Source organism: Nelumbo nucifera, chromosome 5 (genome assembly GCF_055504915.1).
Source record: "Nelumbo nucifera cultivar China Antique chromosome 5, China Antique-T2T, whole genome shotgun sequence".
In the NCBI taxonomy this organism is placed as follows: Eukaryota; Viridiplantae; Streptophyta; class Magnoliopsida; order Proteales; family Nelumbonaceae; genus Nelumbo; species Nelumbo nucifera.
Window position 1 is genome coordinate 3,393,860 of NC_142653.1, and position 19,566 is coordinate 3,413,425.

The 19,566-nt window shown below is 37.3% G+C and overlaps 1 protein-coding gene and 1 non-coding gene across 4 annotated transcripts; both read right to left on the reverse strand.

Annotated features, from left to right (window-relative positions):
- Positions 1-1,956: 1,956 nt before the first annotated feature.
- On the reverse strand, positions 1,957-7,403 carry LOC104603873 (calcium-dependent protein kinase 29). The gene is made up of 8 exons (XR_002023013.2): positions 6,595-7,403; positions 4,742-4,885; positions 4,333-4,485; positions 3,942-4,057; positions 3,355-3,522; positions 3,140-3,267; positions 2,439-2,538; positions 1,957-2,305 (listed from the first exon to the last, which is right to left on the reverse strand). It is a non-coding gene; the product is annotated as a calcium-dependent protein kinase 29 (transcript).
- A 5,331-nt stretch (positions 7,404-12,734) lies between these two features.
- On the reverse strand, positions 12,735-18,072 carry LOC148791188 (calcium-dependent protein kinase 29-like). Of its 3 annotated transcripts, none has more exons than XM_088887810.1 (8): positions 17,293-18,072; positions 15,131-15,274; positions 14,744-14,896; positions 14,337-14,452; positions 13,745-13,912; positions 13,530-13,657; positions 13,112-13,211; positions 12,735-12,990 (listed from the first exon to the last, which is right to left on the reverse strand). In XM_088887810.1, exons 1-8 carry the CDS (start codon positions 17,927-17,929, stop codon positions 12,916-12,918), a joined length of 1,521 nt encoding a protein of 506 aa, XP_088743936.1. In that variant the 5' UTR covers positions 17,930-18,072; the 3' UTR covers positions 12,735-12,915. The 3 variants fall into 3 exon arrangements, with proteins under 3 accessions (XP_088743936.1, XP_088743937.1, XP_088743938.1); XM_088887811.1 differs by having other exon boundaries at positions 13,108-13,211; XM_088887812.1 differs by lacking the exon at positions 14,744-14,896.
- Positions 18,073-19,566: the final 1,494 nt, after the last annotated feature.

Here is a 19,566-nt window from a genome sequence, read left to right on the forward strand (position 1 = left end):
ACCTTTACAAACCTTGCTTCACTTTCTTTCCCTTCCTTTTCCAACCATTTTCTTCAAACCAAACATAGCCTAAGAGTCATTTGATTTGGGGGAAAAGGTTGGAATGGGCCAAATGTTTGGTTAGACAGAATCAGAATCCCATTCTCATTCCAGGTGGAATGACATTTCCCTAATCCCTATATGAGGGAATGGCCATTCCCTCCCCCTCCCCAGGAATGAGAATCCATTCCTGCCCATTCTGATTCTGATTTCAAATCCAGTCTGAAACAGACAGGTGAAGGGAATAGACCATTTTGATTCCGATTCTGATTCTGACTGAACCAAACGGGCCCTAAATGACACAGGCTGCGGTCCCAGCCCATGAGTTAGGTATTGAAATATTCAGCTAGCAGGAAGAAACCCAAATCAGAATCGGATGATGTGTTCCCAAATTGGGGTTCCAAATTCCAATGGATCGGGGCCGGGGTGGGACTTGACTTTCTCCATATACTACTCCGAGTACTGTCGGATCTGGGTCCAGCCAAGCGGTTTCAAACTCGATCCACCAGCACCAAATGCTTGGTGTTGTGTTAATCGGGTATTAGGAAATCGGCAATTTTCATATTAGAATAAATAAATCGCAAAACATTTTATTTTAAATGTAAAAGGACAAATATGAATTTCATGACTTATCTCCTGTAAATTTCAAGATGCATGTCGAGTTAGAGTATATGCCAACTGGATGTAGATGGATCTGATTCCTGACGGGCCTAAAATCAACGGACCTGGATTGGATCCAATTATGATCAAATCCATAAACTTACGTCAGTTATTATCCCAATCGTTACCAAGGGTGATCATGGGCTGGATGGGCTTGAGCTGAGCTTAGGACCTACGATAAGGGGCATACCCCGGTCCCCGGACGTGCTGTATAAGTCTATAATTAATATATTTGACTGGTTTCAGACTCACCGTCACCAAATTCTGGGTGCTAAGTCTAATCGAATGCAATTGGAAATAAATAAATTACAAGACATTTTAAAAATAAAAGGACAAGTTTCCCGTCTTCCTCCTACAAAATTCAAGGTTCAGGTTCAGGTACACACTCATTTATCAAGTTCAAGTACGGTTTCCTGATGGGACCTCAATCTATGGGCCCCAATTGGGCCATACTGTGATTGGATCTTAAGGCTGCAACTTGGGCCGGTTGGCCCAAATCCAACCCAAAAAAGTTGGGTTGGGCCAGGTTGATGTTCGGATTAGGGTTAGGGTTGAAATTCATGAACTCGACTTTACTTTGGGTTGGGTTAGGATGGACCCCTTAGCCAATCCAAACCTGACTCTATAGTACATGTCATATATATTATATGTAATATATAACATACATTGATTTGTTTAGATGCATGACATTTGTATAACCCCCACCACATAGTATCACGTATTTCTTTTAAGATAATCACTTCACTTAATGCTAATAAGAAAGACTAAAACCTTAATAACATTATTTTATGCTTTTTAAAAATTTTTATTTTATGCTTTATCGTAAGTGATAACTCACAATAAACTGTAGCCATTTCTAACACTTGTTTTTTCTGAATTTTGTATCAAAAGAACAAAAAAAAAAAAACATCAACAAATAAATACTAATGAAACATAGGATTAATATGTATATATAGTGAAAGATGAGTTAAGATCTAAAATCTAGAAAGTATGAGGTTTTAAGGGATGGGAAGAAGGTTGGGTTGGTCCCAACCCAAAATTGATTTTGGGTTGGATTGGGTTAGGGTTGAATGAATTTAATTAGGGATAGGGTTAGGCTTAGGGTCGGGGTTTAGAACTTAAGGTTGGGCTAGGGTTGGCCTCAACCCGACCTAACCTGGCCGACTTGCACCCCTATCGGATCTACAAACGCACGCATGCCAGTTATTATCCTGATTGCCATCTATTCTAAGTAGGAATAGCAATATTTGGGTTGACTTTTCATATACAAATGGCCACATATTATTCATATTATTAGAAAAATACAATATTGGGATTATTAAGTATTTCCAATTTTACAGGTAAAAACTGAAAACCCAATCCAGAGGGAGAAGATCATCATCTCTCATCTCTGTATGAATTACGAACCACATCCTATAAATGGCATAAACATTGATACAGCAGAAACGAAAAAGCAACCTGGAAATCAAATTAAACTGTTGAAACCGGAAAAACTTAAACTTTCTTATTTATATCCGGTTGATCAAGTGGTTCATTTTTGTCTTCCGCTGGGTTCATGTGTTCCCTTCATCATGGCTACAAACTCCTCATAATTGATTTTTCCATCCTGCATAGTATAATCCATGTATGAAGCTCAAATATTTCTTATGTCATGGAAATAGGGAACAAAGATAAAGAGAAAAGGAAAAGGAAAAAAAAATGAAAGGACGTTTACAAATTAAAGAAAAAAAAATACTCACTTTATTTGTGTCGACATCATTAATTATTTCATCTATAGTAGCTTCATCACCCATTTTATATTGAGTCAGCGCATGTCTCAGTTCATCTCTTGTGATAAACCTGGTGAGAGCAAATTAAAATAGGTAAGGTATATGACTTTTTAATACATATCATAATTAGGGCCATGACCAAAATGGTGGAAAGTGCAGCAAAAGATCAGATACTGGATTTCACGTGGCTCAATTTTTGGAGCCAAGAAAACACAGTGCTTGGGAAACAGATTTTGTAACTCTTTTCCATCCCGATTTTCTTTTTCTGCCCCAATCCCAACACAGTTTAAATGTTTTCTCACCCTTTGGCCTATTTTAAAAAATTATCAAGTATTCCATTGAGTCATCCTGATTCAATTTTCAAACATAAAAATAGGAGGATTCTTCTCAATCAAGTGTAAGGACTAAACATCCAGAACTTCACCAAGTGGATTATAAAAATCCCAGAAGAAGCATCCAATTAATCATCTACTTTTCACGAACAACAATCCACATAGAATCCCACTAGCTGTGCAATGGGATTGGGACCTCAGTTGATATATCTATTTTTATTGTACCATGCTTCTAATCCTTTTCTTCTACATGTGAACCATCCAACCTTCAACATCAAGCTAGTAGGTAAACCGGAAAAAATTAAACTGAGGTCTACTATAGCAAAATTAAATACTAACCCACTGCCATCTTTGTCAAAATACTGAAAAGCCTTGAATAAATTATCTTCTTGCTCTAGCCTATGGCGATGCATGGTAGCAGCAGCAAATTCAATGTAATCAATGGTCCCATTCTTGTCGACATCGGCCTGAGAGCTCGAAAAAAATGTTGAACATCAGGCATATAAAAAATACTGAAAAATTAATGTCAAAGAGACAGTTATTTAGTATCTTACAGCATCCATCAACTGCTTGATTTCATTCTCGGTTAGCTTGGATCCCAGTCTAGACAAGCCAGTCTTCAGCTCTTCATAGGTAATTGCACCACTACGATCAGTGTCCATGTTGTAGAACATTTGTTGCAATCCCTTGATTTCCTCTTCTGAAAGGTTTTCTGCTATTACCTTAAATAATCCAACAAACAAATTCAGAATCATGGAGATGTGATATTATACGTTGGCCACATGGAAATTACTTATGATTATTGGAATTTAACATCAGTTATTGAGTGCCCACAAGGTGGGCCACGTAGAAAAGGCATATATTATTGATCATTGGGATCCAACTCATGCATGTGGTTGGTTAATATGGTCTTTCATCAGATGGAAGGTCTGGATCTATTACATCCTCATTCGACGTTACAAAACCTCTCTTCAGTGCAGGCTTCAAAGCCAGTAGAGGAGTACAATGTACATCTTCTACCTAGAACTTTTTACTGGAGTTGTAAGGTACAACTGAATGTTGGTTCCCTAAATGTTAGCATATAATTTCATAAGGATAGATCCAAAGATGTGACAAGACTTGTAACTACTGAGTAACTAACCTTCAGAGCCATCTTCTTTAGCTTGTTCATTGTTCTGAATTGCTTCATTCTAGTCAGAACAGCACTATCAAGAGGTTTATCAGAAGCTTCACCATCTTCTTTCAACCATGGATGCTCTGTTTCATAGACCATCAGACCAATAATATCAGTAGGTCTATAAGTTCCATTTCTTAATGGCAAGTGCACCACATATTCTAATATGGACTAGTTTTGACTAGTCTTAATCTTGCCTGCTGGGATAAGCCATAACTGAAAGGCATTAGGCAAAAGAGTGGAAATAGCCTGGTTTTTGGGCTCTGAATTACTCAGTATATGGCTTCATCACTGAAGGGAAGGACAGAACCATAATTGTTTCTTCCTATCATAATTTAATATGTAATTCATTACTAACCAAGAGCTTGGGAAGCAGTAATCCGTTTTTTGGGGTCACGTGTTAACATCTTCTTGATAAGATCCTTTGCAGAATCTGATATAGAAGGCCAGGGTGCACTTTTGAAGTCAATTTGTCCTTCTATGATGGCAGCAGATATTCCTTGATTAGTCTCTGAAAAGATTCAAACCAATTCATTCATTAGACAAGTTCAACTATTAGTTTCAGAAATGAGAAACCTAAAACCAAGTCCATGGTTCATATGCATGATGTAGGTGGACTGTTCGAGTGCCTTTATGTCCACCACATATACCTCATGGACAGTTGTTATGTTTATGAAAGGCCTCTTGATTCTTGGATATGGCAACTCTAACTCTAAAAAAAAATATCTTTCCCACAAGAGAAAATGATTAAAACAGAAATTGTTTACCAGCCCAAAATGGAGGAGAACCACATAGAAGAATGTATAAGATGACTCCTGCACTCCAGACATCTATTTCCTTTCCATAGTTCCGGTACAACACCTCTGGAGCCAAATAGTAAGCACTTCCTACAAGCTCATGGTAAGATTTACCTGGAAAGCATTTGTCAAGGCATGAATTCATTTGAGAAATTTTAAGGAGCTGCTACATTACTATAAACATGTCATAAGAGTTTGGATCTGCTGACCACAATACACTGGCCACATGACAGCCACAAGACACTACAGAAGCACATGGGGAACATCTCCCAGAATGACAACATACAAGCATGAGAAATGTTCCCGATGAGTGTCCGTAGGGTCTTGTGGCCAGAAGATCTGGACTCATGTCATAAACAGGGGGCAAAAGATATAATCAGGAATGTGTTTCAAATGTCAAGCACAGAAAGAATTGGATTGACTAACCTTTTCTATAACTACCCAAGTGATTGGCAGTTTGGCATATGTTAAATGCCTTACTTATGAGGTCTTGGCAGGTCAAGGAATTTTCTTTCTTCTTGCTAAGGCAGTGGTCAAGGATTTAAGTATCCTAACCATCATAGGTTAGGTGAGCATGAAAAGTCTAAAATGGATTGGATTTTTATAGGATATACTGAGATTCAAATTCAATTCATTAATATTCAGATTTGAATCTTATCCATTGGATTCAGTTTGGACTAAGATCATATTCAGATATTGCATATCTTTAATAAATTAATTGGAAAAAATGATCAGAATATGATATATTAATAGAAAGATGAACCAAGAATCATATATCATGAACAAAATGACTTAAAAATAACTTCTATGAAACTTAGACCTACGACTCTTTGGTTAAGATACAGCATTCAAACCAACTTTACTAATATCATTAGATTTGAATAAAAATCAGATTGGACCGAGGTGGATCAATGTGCAATCCAATTATAAACAAATTGAATTTGGGTTGCGTTTCATTACTTGTTGAGTTTTGGATATGTTTGAGATCAAGCCGCTGTTTCTTTTGAATGTCTCATAATCAAGTTTCTGAGTTTGCACACTGAAAATTCTTGTTATCTATCAAACACAATATACTAATATGAACATCATTCAATGGATAGGATGGAGAATGGTTTTTTGTTTAGTAGTTGGTAAAAATGGAGTGGAATGACTAAATAGAATTCCTATAGCCAACGTCATATAGTTGTGATAAGGTTTAGTTTAGTTGAACTAAGGTATTAACAATGGAGGCAGGTTTAAACCCCAATTCTGGGGATCAACTGAGGGTGGGCCTTGGCGCAACGGTTGGGTTGCTCCATTGCAACCTAGACGATAAGGGATCAAATCTTGGAAACAGCCTCTCTGTATATTTGCAGGGTAAGGCTGCACGCATCTGCTCTCTAAAAATGACAAAAAACAAATTTTATAGTTTAGAAACTATACAATTTACGGAACATGATAATAACCAGATGAAATTATGTTTCTTAAAACTAGAAATTCAAGAATATGTTTTTGGTTTTGTTTTATTTGTTGAACCTGCAACATGAAAGACAGTTCACATTGGAGAAGACCCCCTACATCTTCCTTCTAAAAGGAACTTCATTCTTTATCGAGAAATTGTGTTACTCCAGTGACAAAAAAAAAAAAAAAAACAAACGAAGAAGAAAAAGAATCCAGTCTAACCGGGTCAAAATTCAACCTGATTGCAACTTTCATATTAGAGGAAACTCAATCAAAGAACAATGGAAGTGTCAAAAAGAAACAACCAATATAGGTATCACACCCACCCAATGCATAATTTAGAAAATAAGAACAAAGAAAGAAAGAAAGAAATTGCAGCTAACCTTCTTCTATGAAGACAGAGAGTCCAAAATCAGTAGCTTTGAGCGGAGAATTCTCATCCCGACTAACCAGCAAAAAATTTTCTGGCTTCAAATCCCTATGCATCACCCCCATGAAATGGCATACATGGACTACATTCACAACTTGTCGACCTATGGTCGCCGCTTCACGCTCTGAATAATTTCCCTTTGCGGTAATTCGGTCAAATAGCTCTCCACCCAAGCATAGCTCCATTACTACATGAACATTCTGCTTATCCTCGTAAGCTCCCTTGAACTCCACAATATTGGGTTGCCCCGTGAGATGCTGAAGGAGCATTATCTCTCTCTGAACATCTTCAATATCCCTCTTATTCACAAGCTTCCTCTTTGATATTGACTTGCAAGCATACTTCCGTCCGGTTGCCTTTTCGGTGCAAAGATAGGTGATCCCAAACTGCCCCCTTCCCAGCTCTTTATCAAGATCATAAATTGAGGTTAAATCGCAAATGGGTTTTCCTAGAATGGTTCCAATCTGGGAAGAAGAAGTGGCTTTGGATAGTGAAGTTGGAAGAGAAGCTGCGTCCGATTGTTGATGAGGTTTTTTGCTTTGTTGTTCTTTGGTTTTCTTGGACGGTTGTTGAGTAGGCCTGTCTGGAGATGAAGTGATTGGAATTTGATTGGTTTTGGTGAAACAGATACCCATTATGGGATATGGATTTTTTTTTTTTTTTTTTTGGCTTTTCTGCGAAATCTCGGTTGATGGGTGTAAGATTTCTTGCTGGTGTATTTAAAAATTTTGGAGATACAGTTCTTGCATCCGTTTGCTTTTCTATGTGCTTTGCTTGCTGTGCTTTTTATAATATATTGGGTTGTTCTCGTTATTACAGTTCATCACCTTTTCATTGCTACAAGTTCTTTGCTTTGAAATGGAGAAAGACAGAGAGGGAGAAGTTCGCCGTGTCCGTATTGATTTTCACGATTCGAAGTGTGAATTTTTGAATTTAATGAAGTCTAATTTTTTTGGTGGAATAATGAAATTTAATAAAACACTTAAATTTCTTAACATCAGCTCCATAACTCAGACTACCTTTCTGTTTAATTTCATAGAAACGAACTTTCACTACCGAATATCAGAGAAAACCCATAAACGGTGTGCATTCCATGACAGTTTGGGTTGAGTTTAACAAAACAAAAACTAAGGAAAAAGGGAACCAGTGTAGAATAGATATGAAACAGAAAATTCCCATTTACCATTACCAGGACAGTACTCAGAGAAGGTGAATTTTGAAACCAATTGTGTCAAGATAGATTAGTTAGATAGTTTGACTGTGATCGAAGTGATTCCATTTGGCAATTCGATGAGATAGCAGGCTTCATGGGGGGAGTGGACTGCTCTGCCGTGCCGATGGGAGTTGTCAATTCTCCCTTTCTTTTTTCCCATCCGAGACCCAGCCACTTGTTTCATGGGTTTCTACTTTCCACTAACAAAGAACAAATTCTATCTACTTTTGGCTGAATTTAAAATATCTGGTTAATTTTGAGAGTTGGGAACCTAATTTCATCAATATTCTTCCAGGTCGAGTCCATAGTACTATACTAGTTGGTTTTCCATCTCTTTTAGCCGAATCTGATAGTTAAGACCGAATGAATTAAAACCAATCTTTAGAACATGATGGCCCCTCAGAACCGCATCAGTGTTACTTTGGAAAGCAAACTTTTAAGATTCCTTGCTTTTCTTTGCGAAGTCAGTAATTTAGGATTCTAGGTAAGGGGGTAGTGCAGTCTGAAACGGGCCCAGGCCCAGCTGTAAACGGTATCCGATGGTTCAAACTTCAAACTTGATTAGCCAACTGATGGGGTCGGGGTGGTTCAGTTCAGTTTAGAGGTTTTTTTTTTTAAATATAAAAACCTCCCCTGAGATTTCTGGCAATCATATAAACCTCCCCTCCAATTTCATTTTAAGAAAAACTTTCCTTGAATTTTTGAAAAACTCAAACACAAACCTTCTTTCCATCACCGATAGAGACGGAAAACGTTTCACTCATGCATTATTTTTCAAAATATCCATTTTACCTTTACATATAATTTTATTAAAATAATTCTAAAACTCTTTCGATCTCCCACCCCTAAACTAGCTTCAATCCATGAATACATCCAGAGATTTCCATCTATATCTACTCTAGTTTCAAAAATCGAAAACACATCGATAGAGGAATCATTGTGATCTCCAAACAGTGACCACATTGGTCTGGACCTTCTGTCAAAAAGTTGCAGGGCTCCATCATCAGAGGTGAGGGTGGCTTAAATAGCTGAAACGTAACAGGAATCCCACCTGTCCAGTAATTGACATTGCTTTCCCATTTTAGTTTCAACTCACCTGAGACATCCATGGAGGGATTGTAGTAACTTGACGCAAAGTTTCTATTAGCAGCTTGGAGTGTTTGACCAACATATACATTATGTCCTTAAATTCCCCAGCTTGAACCTTGTCTCCTCAATGACAAACTTTTAGGCTTCAATATTCAGACCTTCTCCAAATTTCGGATGCCATGGTTGTTATGCTCATGGATCATCTACCGATGTCTCTAATTCTAGCGGTGGATGTATAGAATTCACATATGAACTAGCATAAAATTTTGCCCAATATTCTCCATACTGCATTGTAGTTTACATCCTTTGGTCTATCTAACAAATCACACCCTTCCACTTGATCATTGCACATGTAGGAAATGGATTCAATGATCGTTCGACCCAGGAACCAGACCCCTGACTGGTTTGTTGTTCAGGTCAGTTTTAAAAACCTTGGTTTAAATGATGAATCTTGGCATGTTAGAAAGGGTAAGCAGAGAGTTTCTATTTATGATCCTGGAACTTAGGTTCCTCATTTTGAGTCGGGCATGGTGTTTATGAACACCAAATACTGTAAGGAGGTGTTTATAAAGCATGCAATAAAAAGTAGAAGGGACATTACTTTTACTTTCAGGAAGTGTGAGTCAAGAGAATTAGGGTTGTGTGCACATATAAAGATTGCCCATATATATTTTATGTAGCATTGGACAAGAGTGGTGAAAATGAAAGTTTTTAGTTGAAGACATGTTCTAGAGCACAAATTGTGAGTGGAGTTTTAAAAACATAAGGCTGCATTTTGTAGAGGTGTAAAATCGAAGCAGGGTAAACTTTGCACCCCGGTTCGATTTTGTAGACATTTGGTAAACATGTATTTATTACATGTTTACCATTAATTACAAATACATCAAAATTATGGATGTATTTATTACATATCTCTCTCTCTCTCTCTCTCTCTCTCTCTCTCTCTCTCCTTCTTCTCTCCTAACATCAGGTGGTGTCTATCGACGGCATCGGAGCAAATCTAGATGGGCGTCTGCTTGGACATTCTCCTTCACCGCTACCACCTCCAACGGGGTTTGATTGGGGGAACTTGGAGGCCAATTCAAATGGGCGTTCTCTGCTTAGGCATTCTCCTTCACCGCCACCACCCCCAATGGGGTTTGATTAGGGGAACTTGGAGGCTGATTCAGATGGGTGTTCTCTGCTTCTGGGTGTTTTGCTCCTCCACGGCTGCAGCATCTTGTCGTTCCTAGGCGTTTTGCTCCCATTGGTGGCTCTGTCTTTTTGCCCCTTCTCTCTTCAGAACTTCTAAGAAGGGAGCTCTTTACACCCTGGTTCCACCCTTCTTTCTCTCTCTCTCCCTCCCTCTCTAATAAATCTCTCATTGGAACAAGATATAACCAAACAGGACGAATGTAAATGGGCACAATGGCCGGTCCATATTTTACACTCTCACCGAACCATCCTTCTCAACTCCATCGGTGTAAAAGTGCATTTACACCAGAAACAAATGCAAACTAAGGGTATATTCAAAGGTTGTTATGGGTTGGTTAACAGAACAGAGCTGAGTCATTTGGGGGGCATTCTTTTTTTCGGATTTTGAGAGGGGGAAAGTTTGGTTCCCATTGATCAAGAATCCCATGTTCTTTTTTCATATTTATGTGGGAACCAGTGAAAGTTTATTTTCTTGGGTATCACTTACCCCCATCTCTTAGGTAGATAAATAACTTTCCCACCTTGGGGGGAAAATTGCCAACAATTGAATGGGACAAAAATGCCCCTTTTAATAATGGATTTTTATGGCTAAAATGGTCATTGCCTTATTTACATGAGAAATAAAAGAATATAGATAAATGCACTTACCCAGGCAACAGCATTTACCTAGATAAGTAACTACCGAAAAGCAAACGAGACTTGGTGCTACAAGGATTTCCTAAAAAGGCAAACTGGTTAACAAGTAACATGACTATTAGCTCGTATTGGATGAGTAGGTTAGTGAATTTTATGGCTGACAAGAGGTACTAAGAAAGCATCTATAATGGCACCCTTGTAATGCTCTTTTTTTAGTGTGTTCACACTTGTACTTTCAAGGGAGGTTGCACCTCGTGCCCCTCTTTGGAATGGTTGTAAACTTGTAACTTTTCTTATATATTGGTAATAAAATAACTTCTTAATTAAAAGAAAAACCTATAAACCAAATGATTTGGGGAATATCATTAAAAAAGGCGTATCAGCACGCTGATACAATATAATACGCCTGATAAGGGACACATTGTATTGATACTTTCAACCTTATACATTCATGCATACATATATATATATATTAAAGTCGATCTTGTCATGTCAGCAGGCCTCACTTTTCTCCCCACCCTTCTCTATTTTATGTTTTTTTTTGGATTTTTTATTTTTAAAAAATAACCTAAATAGCCAATTATCTATAAGACTTTCACCACTCTTCATTAAGTAACCATTAACTCTTTCTTTTCTTTGTCATTAACTCTAGTTATTTTCCTCATTAGCCATGCCATTAAGTTACTTAAAATTCATTAACTATTCTTTTAATTCTTGAATAATAAACCAAAAACACTTTACCATGGGATGATAATTTCAGCCCAGCCCGGGCCCAGATCTACAAACTTCAAGACTGGACTTGCAGCCCACAAACAAGGAAAAGTTTAAAATTTAATTAATAAATAATATTATGAACAGCTAAATCACCTAACCATAATGCTTAGGTTGTACATAGGGGGCACTTTTTGTTTCAATTTCAATTAAGAAAGCGTATGCATCGTATGTGTCCCAACAAGAAATCTAACACACGCTGAAACAAGGGGGGAGTGCTTTTGTTACTTGCATTTTACAAAAGCAAAAGAATAGACAATTACAGTCAAAGAGCCCTTCGCTTGACAATTGTAGGATGGCAAGTGGAGAGAAATTTCTGTTTGTTCTTTCCCACACTATAAGGTAGATGGGTCACTAAAGGCAAACGGGATTTCCTACTGCCCCCTCTCTACCCACCATGAATTGCAGCCACACATCTCTATTATGAATTGAGAGATGTGTGGCTACAATTCACGGTGGGTAGAAAGTGGGTAGGAAAGGGCAATGGTTTATGGCTTCAAGCTAAACAAATGTACATAAGAGGGATCTTTGACGTTCAAGGTAGGGCTACCAATCTGTTTCTCTTATTTTCTATCAAACCAAACATAGGTGTTTGGGAGTACTTGAAAATAAGTGCTTATTTAGGTGGGGACCATACCATTAAGCACTTATTTGTATTTGGGAAATAAGCCTGAAGTAAATGCTTATTTTAAAAATAAAGGGCTTATTTTTTTAAGTCCAAATTTCCAGCTTTTTTTAAAGTATTCATACAATAAGCACTTATTCAATTTTTTCTCCCAAAATTGACCCTAGTTAATTTTTAGAATACTAATTATAACCCTTTTACAAAAACAATTTTACAAGTACACTTTTATAAAAGTAATTTTATGAAAGCACTTTTATAAAAATACTTACAAAATCACTTTTATAAAATTACTTTTACATGAAAGCACTTTTATAAAAGTACTTTTATGAAAATATTTTTATAAAAGCACTTTTACAAAAATATTTTTATGAAAACACTTTTACAAAAGCACTTTTATAAAAGTATTTTATGGGAATGCTTTTATCAAAGTACTTTTATAAAATCAGTTCTATCAAAGTACTTTAATTATTCACTTTGGATTGGATATTTTGAAATTTTAAAAGAAAATGAAGGACCAAAGAGTCACAATTGCTTATTGGAGAAGAAGACCACCAAACACCCAATATAAAAATAAAATAACACTTGAAAAAGTTAGGTGTCAAATACAAATAAGTGCTTATTTGAATAAGCACTTGTTTTTAACATAAGCACTCCCAAACATGGCCATAGACTTAGCAACCCACTTCTCTTATTTGAAACCAATAAAAGCTTAAGGTTTCTTATTTATATCCAGTTGATCAAATGGTTCATCTTTGTCTTCCATTGGGTTCATGTGTCCCTTTCATCATCGCTACAAACTCCTCATAATTGATTTTTCCATCCTGCATATGTAGTGAAAGTGAAAGTCAGATAACGTATCTCTTATGTGGTGAACAGAGGGAACAAAGTTAAAAGGGGGAAAAAATTGAAAGGACGTTTACAAATCAAAGAAACAATACCCACTCTATTTGTATCCACATCATTAATTATTTCATCTATAGTAGCTTCATCACCCATTCTATATTGAGTCAGCGCATGTCTCAGTTCATCTCTTGTGATAAACCTGGTGAGAGCAAATTAAAATAGGTAAGGTATATGACTTTTTAATGCATTATCATACTTGGGGCCATAACCAAAATAGTGGAAAGTGCAGCATAAGATCACTCTGGATTTCACGTGGCTCAATTTTTGGAGCCAAAAAAACACAGTGCTTAATAAGGAAAAAAAAATGGGAATGCTTTTCCATCCTGATTTTCTTTTTCTGCCCCAATCCGAACGTGAACACAGTTTAAATGTTTTCTCAGTTCTCACACTTTGGTCTACTATAGTTAAACCAGAAAAAATTAAACCGAGGTCTAGTATAGAAAAATTAAATACTAACCCGCTGCCATCTTTGTCAAAATACTGAAAAGCCTTGAATAAACTATCTTCTTGCTCTAGCCTATGGCGATGCATGGTAGCAGCAACAAATTCAATGTAATCAATGGTCCCATTCTTGTCGACATCAGCCTGAGAGCTCGAAAAAAATGTTGAACATCAGGCATATAAAAAGTAGTGAAAAATTAACGTCAAAGAGACAGTTATTTAGTATCTTACAGCATCCATCAACTGCTTGATTTCATTCTCGGTTAGCTTGGATCCCAGTCTAGACAAGCCAGTCTTCAGCTCTTCATAGGTAATTGTACCACTACGATCAGTGTCCATGTTGTAGAACATTTGTTGCAATCCCTTGATTTCCTCTTCTGAAAGGTTTTCTGCTATTACCTTTAATCCAACAAACAAATTCAGAATCATGGAGATGTGATATTACATGCACATCAGCCACATGCAAATAATTTTATGATTATTGGTATCTAACATCAGTTATTGAGTGCCCACAAGGTGGACCAGTAAAAGAAGCCATATATGGTCTCTCATCAGATGGAAGGTCTGGATCTATTACATCCCCATTCGATGTCACAAAACCTCTTCAGTGCATGCTTCAAAGCCAGCAGAGGAGTGCATCTTCTACCTAGAACTTTTTACTGTAAGTTGGCAACTGGAAGAGTTTATGGTAAATGAAAATTTTGGAAAAATAAAACCAACAGAGTAAGCTAGAACTGATTGTTGGTTCCACAAATATTTGCATATAGTTTCACAAGGATAGATCCAAAGATGTAACAAGATTTGTAACTACCAAGTAACTAACCTTTAGAGCCATCCTCTTTAGCTTGTTCATTGCTCTGAATTGCTTCATTCTAGTCAGAACAGCACTATCAAGAGGTTTATCAGATGCTTCACCATCTTCCTTCAACCATGGATGCTCTGTTTCATAGACCATCAATTCAATAATATCAATAGGTCCATAAGTTCTATCTCTTAATGGCAAGTGCACCATGCATTCTAATGTGGACTAGTTTTTTTTTTTTTTTTTTTTTTTGTTTAGTCTTAATCTTGTCTGCTAGGATAAGCCATAACTGAAAGACACTAGGCAGAAGAGTGGAAAAGACCTGGTTTTGGGTCTCTGAATTACTCAGTATATGGCTTCATTACTGAAGGGAAGGACAACCATAATTGTTTCTTCCTATCAGATTTAATATGTAGTTCATTACTTACCAAGGGCTTGGGCAGCAGTAATCCGTTTTTTGGGGTCTTGTGTTAGCATCTTCTTGATAAGATCCTTCACAGAATCTGATATGGAAGGCCAGGGTGAAGTTTTGAAGTCAATTTGTCCTTCTAGGATGGCAGCATATATTCCTTTATCAGTCTCTGAAACAAATTCATTCATTAGACAAGTTCAACTATTAGTTTCAGAAATGAGAAACTAAAAGCAAATCCATGGTTCGTATGCATGATGTAGGTGGACTGATTGAGGGCCTGTATGTCCACCACACATACCTCATAGACAGTTTTTATGTCTGATGATAGGTTTCTTGAATACGGTAACTCCAAAAAAAAAATATTTTCCTGCAAGAGAAAATGATCGAAACAGAAATTGTTTACCAGCCCAAAATGGAGGATAACCACTTAGAAGAATATATAAAATGACCCCGGAACTCCAGACATCTATTTCCTTTCCATAGTTCCGCTTCAACACCTCTGGAGCCACATAGTAAGCACTTCCTACAAGCTCATGGTAAGACTTCCCTGCAAAGTAATTGTTAAAGCATAAATTCAGTTGAGAAATTTCAAGGGGCTGTTACATTACCATAAACATGTCATAAGAGTTTGTACCAGATGACAACAATACGCTGGCTACATGTGAGCCACAAGATGCTACAGAATTACATGAGAAACATCTCCCTTGAATGACAACATACAAGCACAAGATATGTTCTTGATGAGTGTCGTCTGTAGGGTCTTGTGGCCAGCCTATTGTGGTCAGCAGATCTGGACTCATGTCATAAACAGAGGGGAAGAGAATACAATCAGGAAAAATATTTCAAGTATCAAGCACAGAAAGACTTGAAATTCTTGAGATTGAATTTACAAACTTTTCCATAACTACCCAAAGTGATTGGAAGTTTGGCATTATGTTAAATGCCCTACTTTTGAGATCTTGGCAGGTCAAGGGTTTAAGTATCCTAACCATCCATCATATACAGTTTTAGAGGTGCTTGGGTGGCAGACTTTTGCACTTCGCACCCTGCCCATGATGGATTAGGTGGGCATGTAAAGTCTATAATGGGCAATTTTGTGTCCTGTACAAGACCAAACTAAATAGTTTAGGGCTGCAAACAGATATTAAACCTATGATTCTTTAGTTAAGATACAGCATTCAAACCAACTATGCGAATAAATAAATATATATATATATATATATATTTGAATAAAAATCAGATTGGATTGAGGTGGATTCATATACAGTCCAATTATAAAGGAATTGAATTTGGATTGCCTTGATTGGATTGGATTCACAAATTTGATGAACAAATACTATTTGCAGCCCTACCGGAGATGCTCATTTCAAGCCACCTTTTTTCCCTTCATTACTTGTTGAGTTTTGGACATGTTTGAGATCAAGCAACTGTTTCTTTTGAATGTCTCAGAATCAAGTTTCTGAGTTTGCACATTGAACATTCTTGTATCTATCAAACACAAATACACTATTGTGAACATTTTTTATGGATAGGATGGCTGAGTGGTATTTTGTATAGTAGCTAGTAAAAATGGAGTGGAATGACTGAATAGGAACCCTGTAGCCGATGCCATATAGTTGCGATAAGGCTTAGTAGAGTTGAATTGAGGTACTAACAATGGAGGCAGGTTTAAACCCCAGTTCTGGGGATCCACTGAGGGTGGGCCTTGGCATAGCGGTTGGGTTGCTCCATTGCGATCTGGGTGACCAGGGTTCAAATCTTGGAAGCAGTTTTCTGTGAGTCTGTGTATCTGCAGGGTAAGGCTGGGTACATCTGTCCCTCCCCAGACCCCACATTGGTGGGAGCCTTGTGCACTGGGCTGTCATTTTTACAGTGTTGTTCTACAACATGAATGTTTTTGTTTTCATTTGTTATTGAAATTGCCATATCAGTTTGGTAAGAAGGTAAATTTGGCATTGCAAAACTAACCCAACTTTGCATTTACATGAACCGTTTTACACTGCATATTTGTATCTTCCCAAAAGGAGCCGTAGGGACTAGGGAAAGTTTATTTTCCCGGTACATCTCCTAGGTGGGTTAACTTTTCCAAGGGGAAGGTTGCCAACATTTGAAATTGAATGAGACAAAAATTCCATTTTTAATAATAGATTTTTATCGCTAAAATGGTCATTGCCTTATTTGCATGAGAAATAAAAAAACATGGGTAATCCGTAAATGCATTTACTGTGAAAGTATTTCCCTAGAAAGACTTACCCGGGTAAGTGCATTTACCCGGATAAATAACTTACCAAAAGCGAACAGGGCAAAGGAACTTCATTAATTTCTTTATTGAAGTCATGTTGCACTAGTTAAAAGGAAAAACAGGGCATTCAAAATCATCTAAAGGAAGAAAAGTCCAGTCTAACCGGGTTAAAATTCAACCTGATTGAAACTTTCATATTAGAGGCATAAACTCAATCAAAGAACAATGGAAGTGTCAAACAGAAACGATCAATATAGGTATCACACTCACTCAATGCATAATTTAGAAAATCAAAGCAAAGAAAGAAAGAAATTGCAACTAACCTTCTTCTATGAAGACAGAGAGTCCAAAATCAGTGGCTTTGAGTGGAGAATTCTCATCCCAACTAACCAGCAAGAAATTTTCTGGCTTCAAATCCCTATGCATCACCCCCATGAAGTGGCATACGTGGACTACATTCACAATTTGCCGACCTATGGTCGCCGCTTCACGCTCTGAATAATTTCCCTTTGCGGTAATTCGGTCAAAGAGCTCTCCACCCGAGCACAGCTCCATTACTAAATGCACGTTCTCCTTATCCTCGTAAGCTCCCTTGAACTCCACAATATTGGGTTGCCCCGTGAGATGCTGAAGGAGCATTATCTCTCTCTGAACATCTTCAATATCCTTCTTATTCACAAGCTTCCTCTTTGATATTGACTTGCAAGCATACTTCCGTCCGGTTGCCTTTTCGGTGCAAAGATAGGTGATCCCAAACTGCCCCCTTCCCAGCTCTTTATCAAGATCATAAATTGAGGTTAAATCGCAAATGGGTTTTCCCAGAATTGTTCCATTCTGGGAAGAAGAAGTGGCTTTGGGTAGTGAAGTTGGAAGATAAGTTGGGCTCAATTGTTGTTGAGGTTTCGTGCTTTGCTGTTCTTTGGTAAATGAAGTCTTTGTTTTTGTGAAACAGTTACCCATTATGGGAGAAGGATTTTTTTTGCTTTTTCTGCGAAATCTCGGTTGCTAGGTGTTAGATTTCTTGCCTCTGTATTTAAAGGTTTTGGAGATACAGGTCTTGCATCAATTTGCTTTTCTTTGTGCTTTGCTTTCTTTGCTTTTTATCCTCTATTGATTGTCCTCGTTATTACAGTTCATCATCACCTTTTCATTGCGTTCTTTGCTTTGAAATGAAGAGAGAGACAGAGAGGAAAAATTCGCCGTGTCGGTATTGATTTTCCCGATTCGAAATGTTAGGTGTCAGAAGTTGGAGATAGATATAGAGCCATAGAGGAAAGTAGGAAACAATATATTTGAATTTAATGAATTTGATAAAACATTTTTTTAACATTAGCTTATTGCGGTATTGCCTATTGTGCAAGTCGGGCTGGGCCGGGTTTAAGCGTCCTAACCAAGATTTTAAAATCGAACCGAATAATAAATCGTCTAAAGGTCGGTTTTCAGGTTGAACAGTTTGACTGTTTGAATCAAATAAACGGCCTGTTTTGACAAAAAAAATAAAAAAATAATCAAATACCATTAGACAATTGAAATGGATCAACCACCCGTCAACAGTTTGCTGACTAAATCAACAATTTTTTTTATCAAAAAATGGTTATGAGGTAAAATGGAACTGATCAAGCTGAATTTTCTAATCCGACCGTCTGATCCGGTTTTGAAAACCATGGTCCTACCACTAAAGCTTGAGCCTTAAGACATAAGGCACGAGTGCAAGCTTAAAGTCTGAACCGTTGGCTCAATCCAAATTAAAATTTGATGTATTTGGATTGGTTTCGGGCCCAAGCCGGGTTAGGATTAATTAATCAGTTTATACTAAAATTATATATAAATATGATTGTATACATACTAAGGGCAAGGGTAAGGCCTCGACCCGACCCGAAAATTAATAAAATCCAAAAGTTTGGCCCAAACTCCAAGCCCTGCCTGCCTGCCTGTATAAAATTTTAAGCTGGATCCGCCCAAATTCCACTCCAATAACCCTTAATTTCATATAAACGAACTTTCTATCAGAGAAGATCTATGGGGTAAATAAATTAGAAAATATAGCGGTGTGCATTCACACTCATTGATGGGGTTGAATATGAACTTTGGGAGTAGGAGGTTTGATTTATACAACCAATGTAGAATGGATATGAAACAGAAAATTCCCATCTACCATTACCAGGACGGTATTCAGAGCAGTTGAATTTTGGAATCAATTGTGTCAAGGTAGATTTGTTAGATCGTTTGATTGTGATAAACACAAGTGATTCCCGTGGCAATTCAGTGAGATGGTCATGGGGGAGGGGGACTGCTCTGCCAGCCGATGAGGATTGAATGAATTAATACCAATCTTTGGAACATGATGGACCCCAACAACGGCATCTGTGCACTCAGTATTATGTTGCTGGGGAAGTAAACATTTAAAATTCTTTACTTTTCTTTGCAAACTCAGTCATTTAGGGTTCTAGGTAAGGGCTGGTGCAAACTTGAATTTGAATTCAATCCCATAAAAATGATCCGAGTTTGATCCATATATAATTGGATTAAATATGGATCCACTGTTATCAAATCTGATATAATTTTTGGCTTATAATATGACATAAATCATTTCTGTT

What these genes read in the sequence shown, in the direction of transcription:
- LOC148791188 (XM_088887810.1), bottom strand. Translation starts at nt 17,929, where the DNA reads ATGGGTAACTGTTTCACAAAAACAAAGACTTCATTTACCAAAGAACAG. An exon ending in CTCTGTCTTCATAGAAGAAG is followed by an intron (nt 15,275 to 17,292) that starts GTTAGTTGCAAT and finishes ATTACTTTGCAG; the next exon opens with GGAAGTCTTACCATGAGCTT. An exon ending in TAAAGAGGATGGCTCTAAAG is followed by an intron (nt 13,913 to 14,336) that starts GTTAGTTACTTG and finishes GTTGGATTAAAG; the next exon opens with GTAATAGCAGAAAACCTTTC.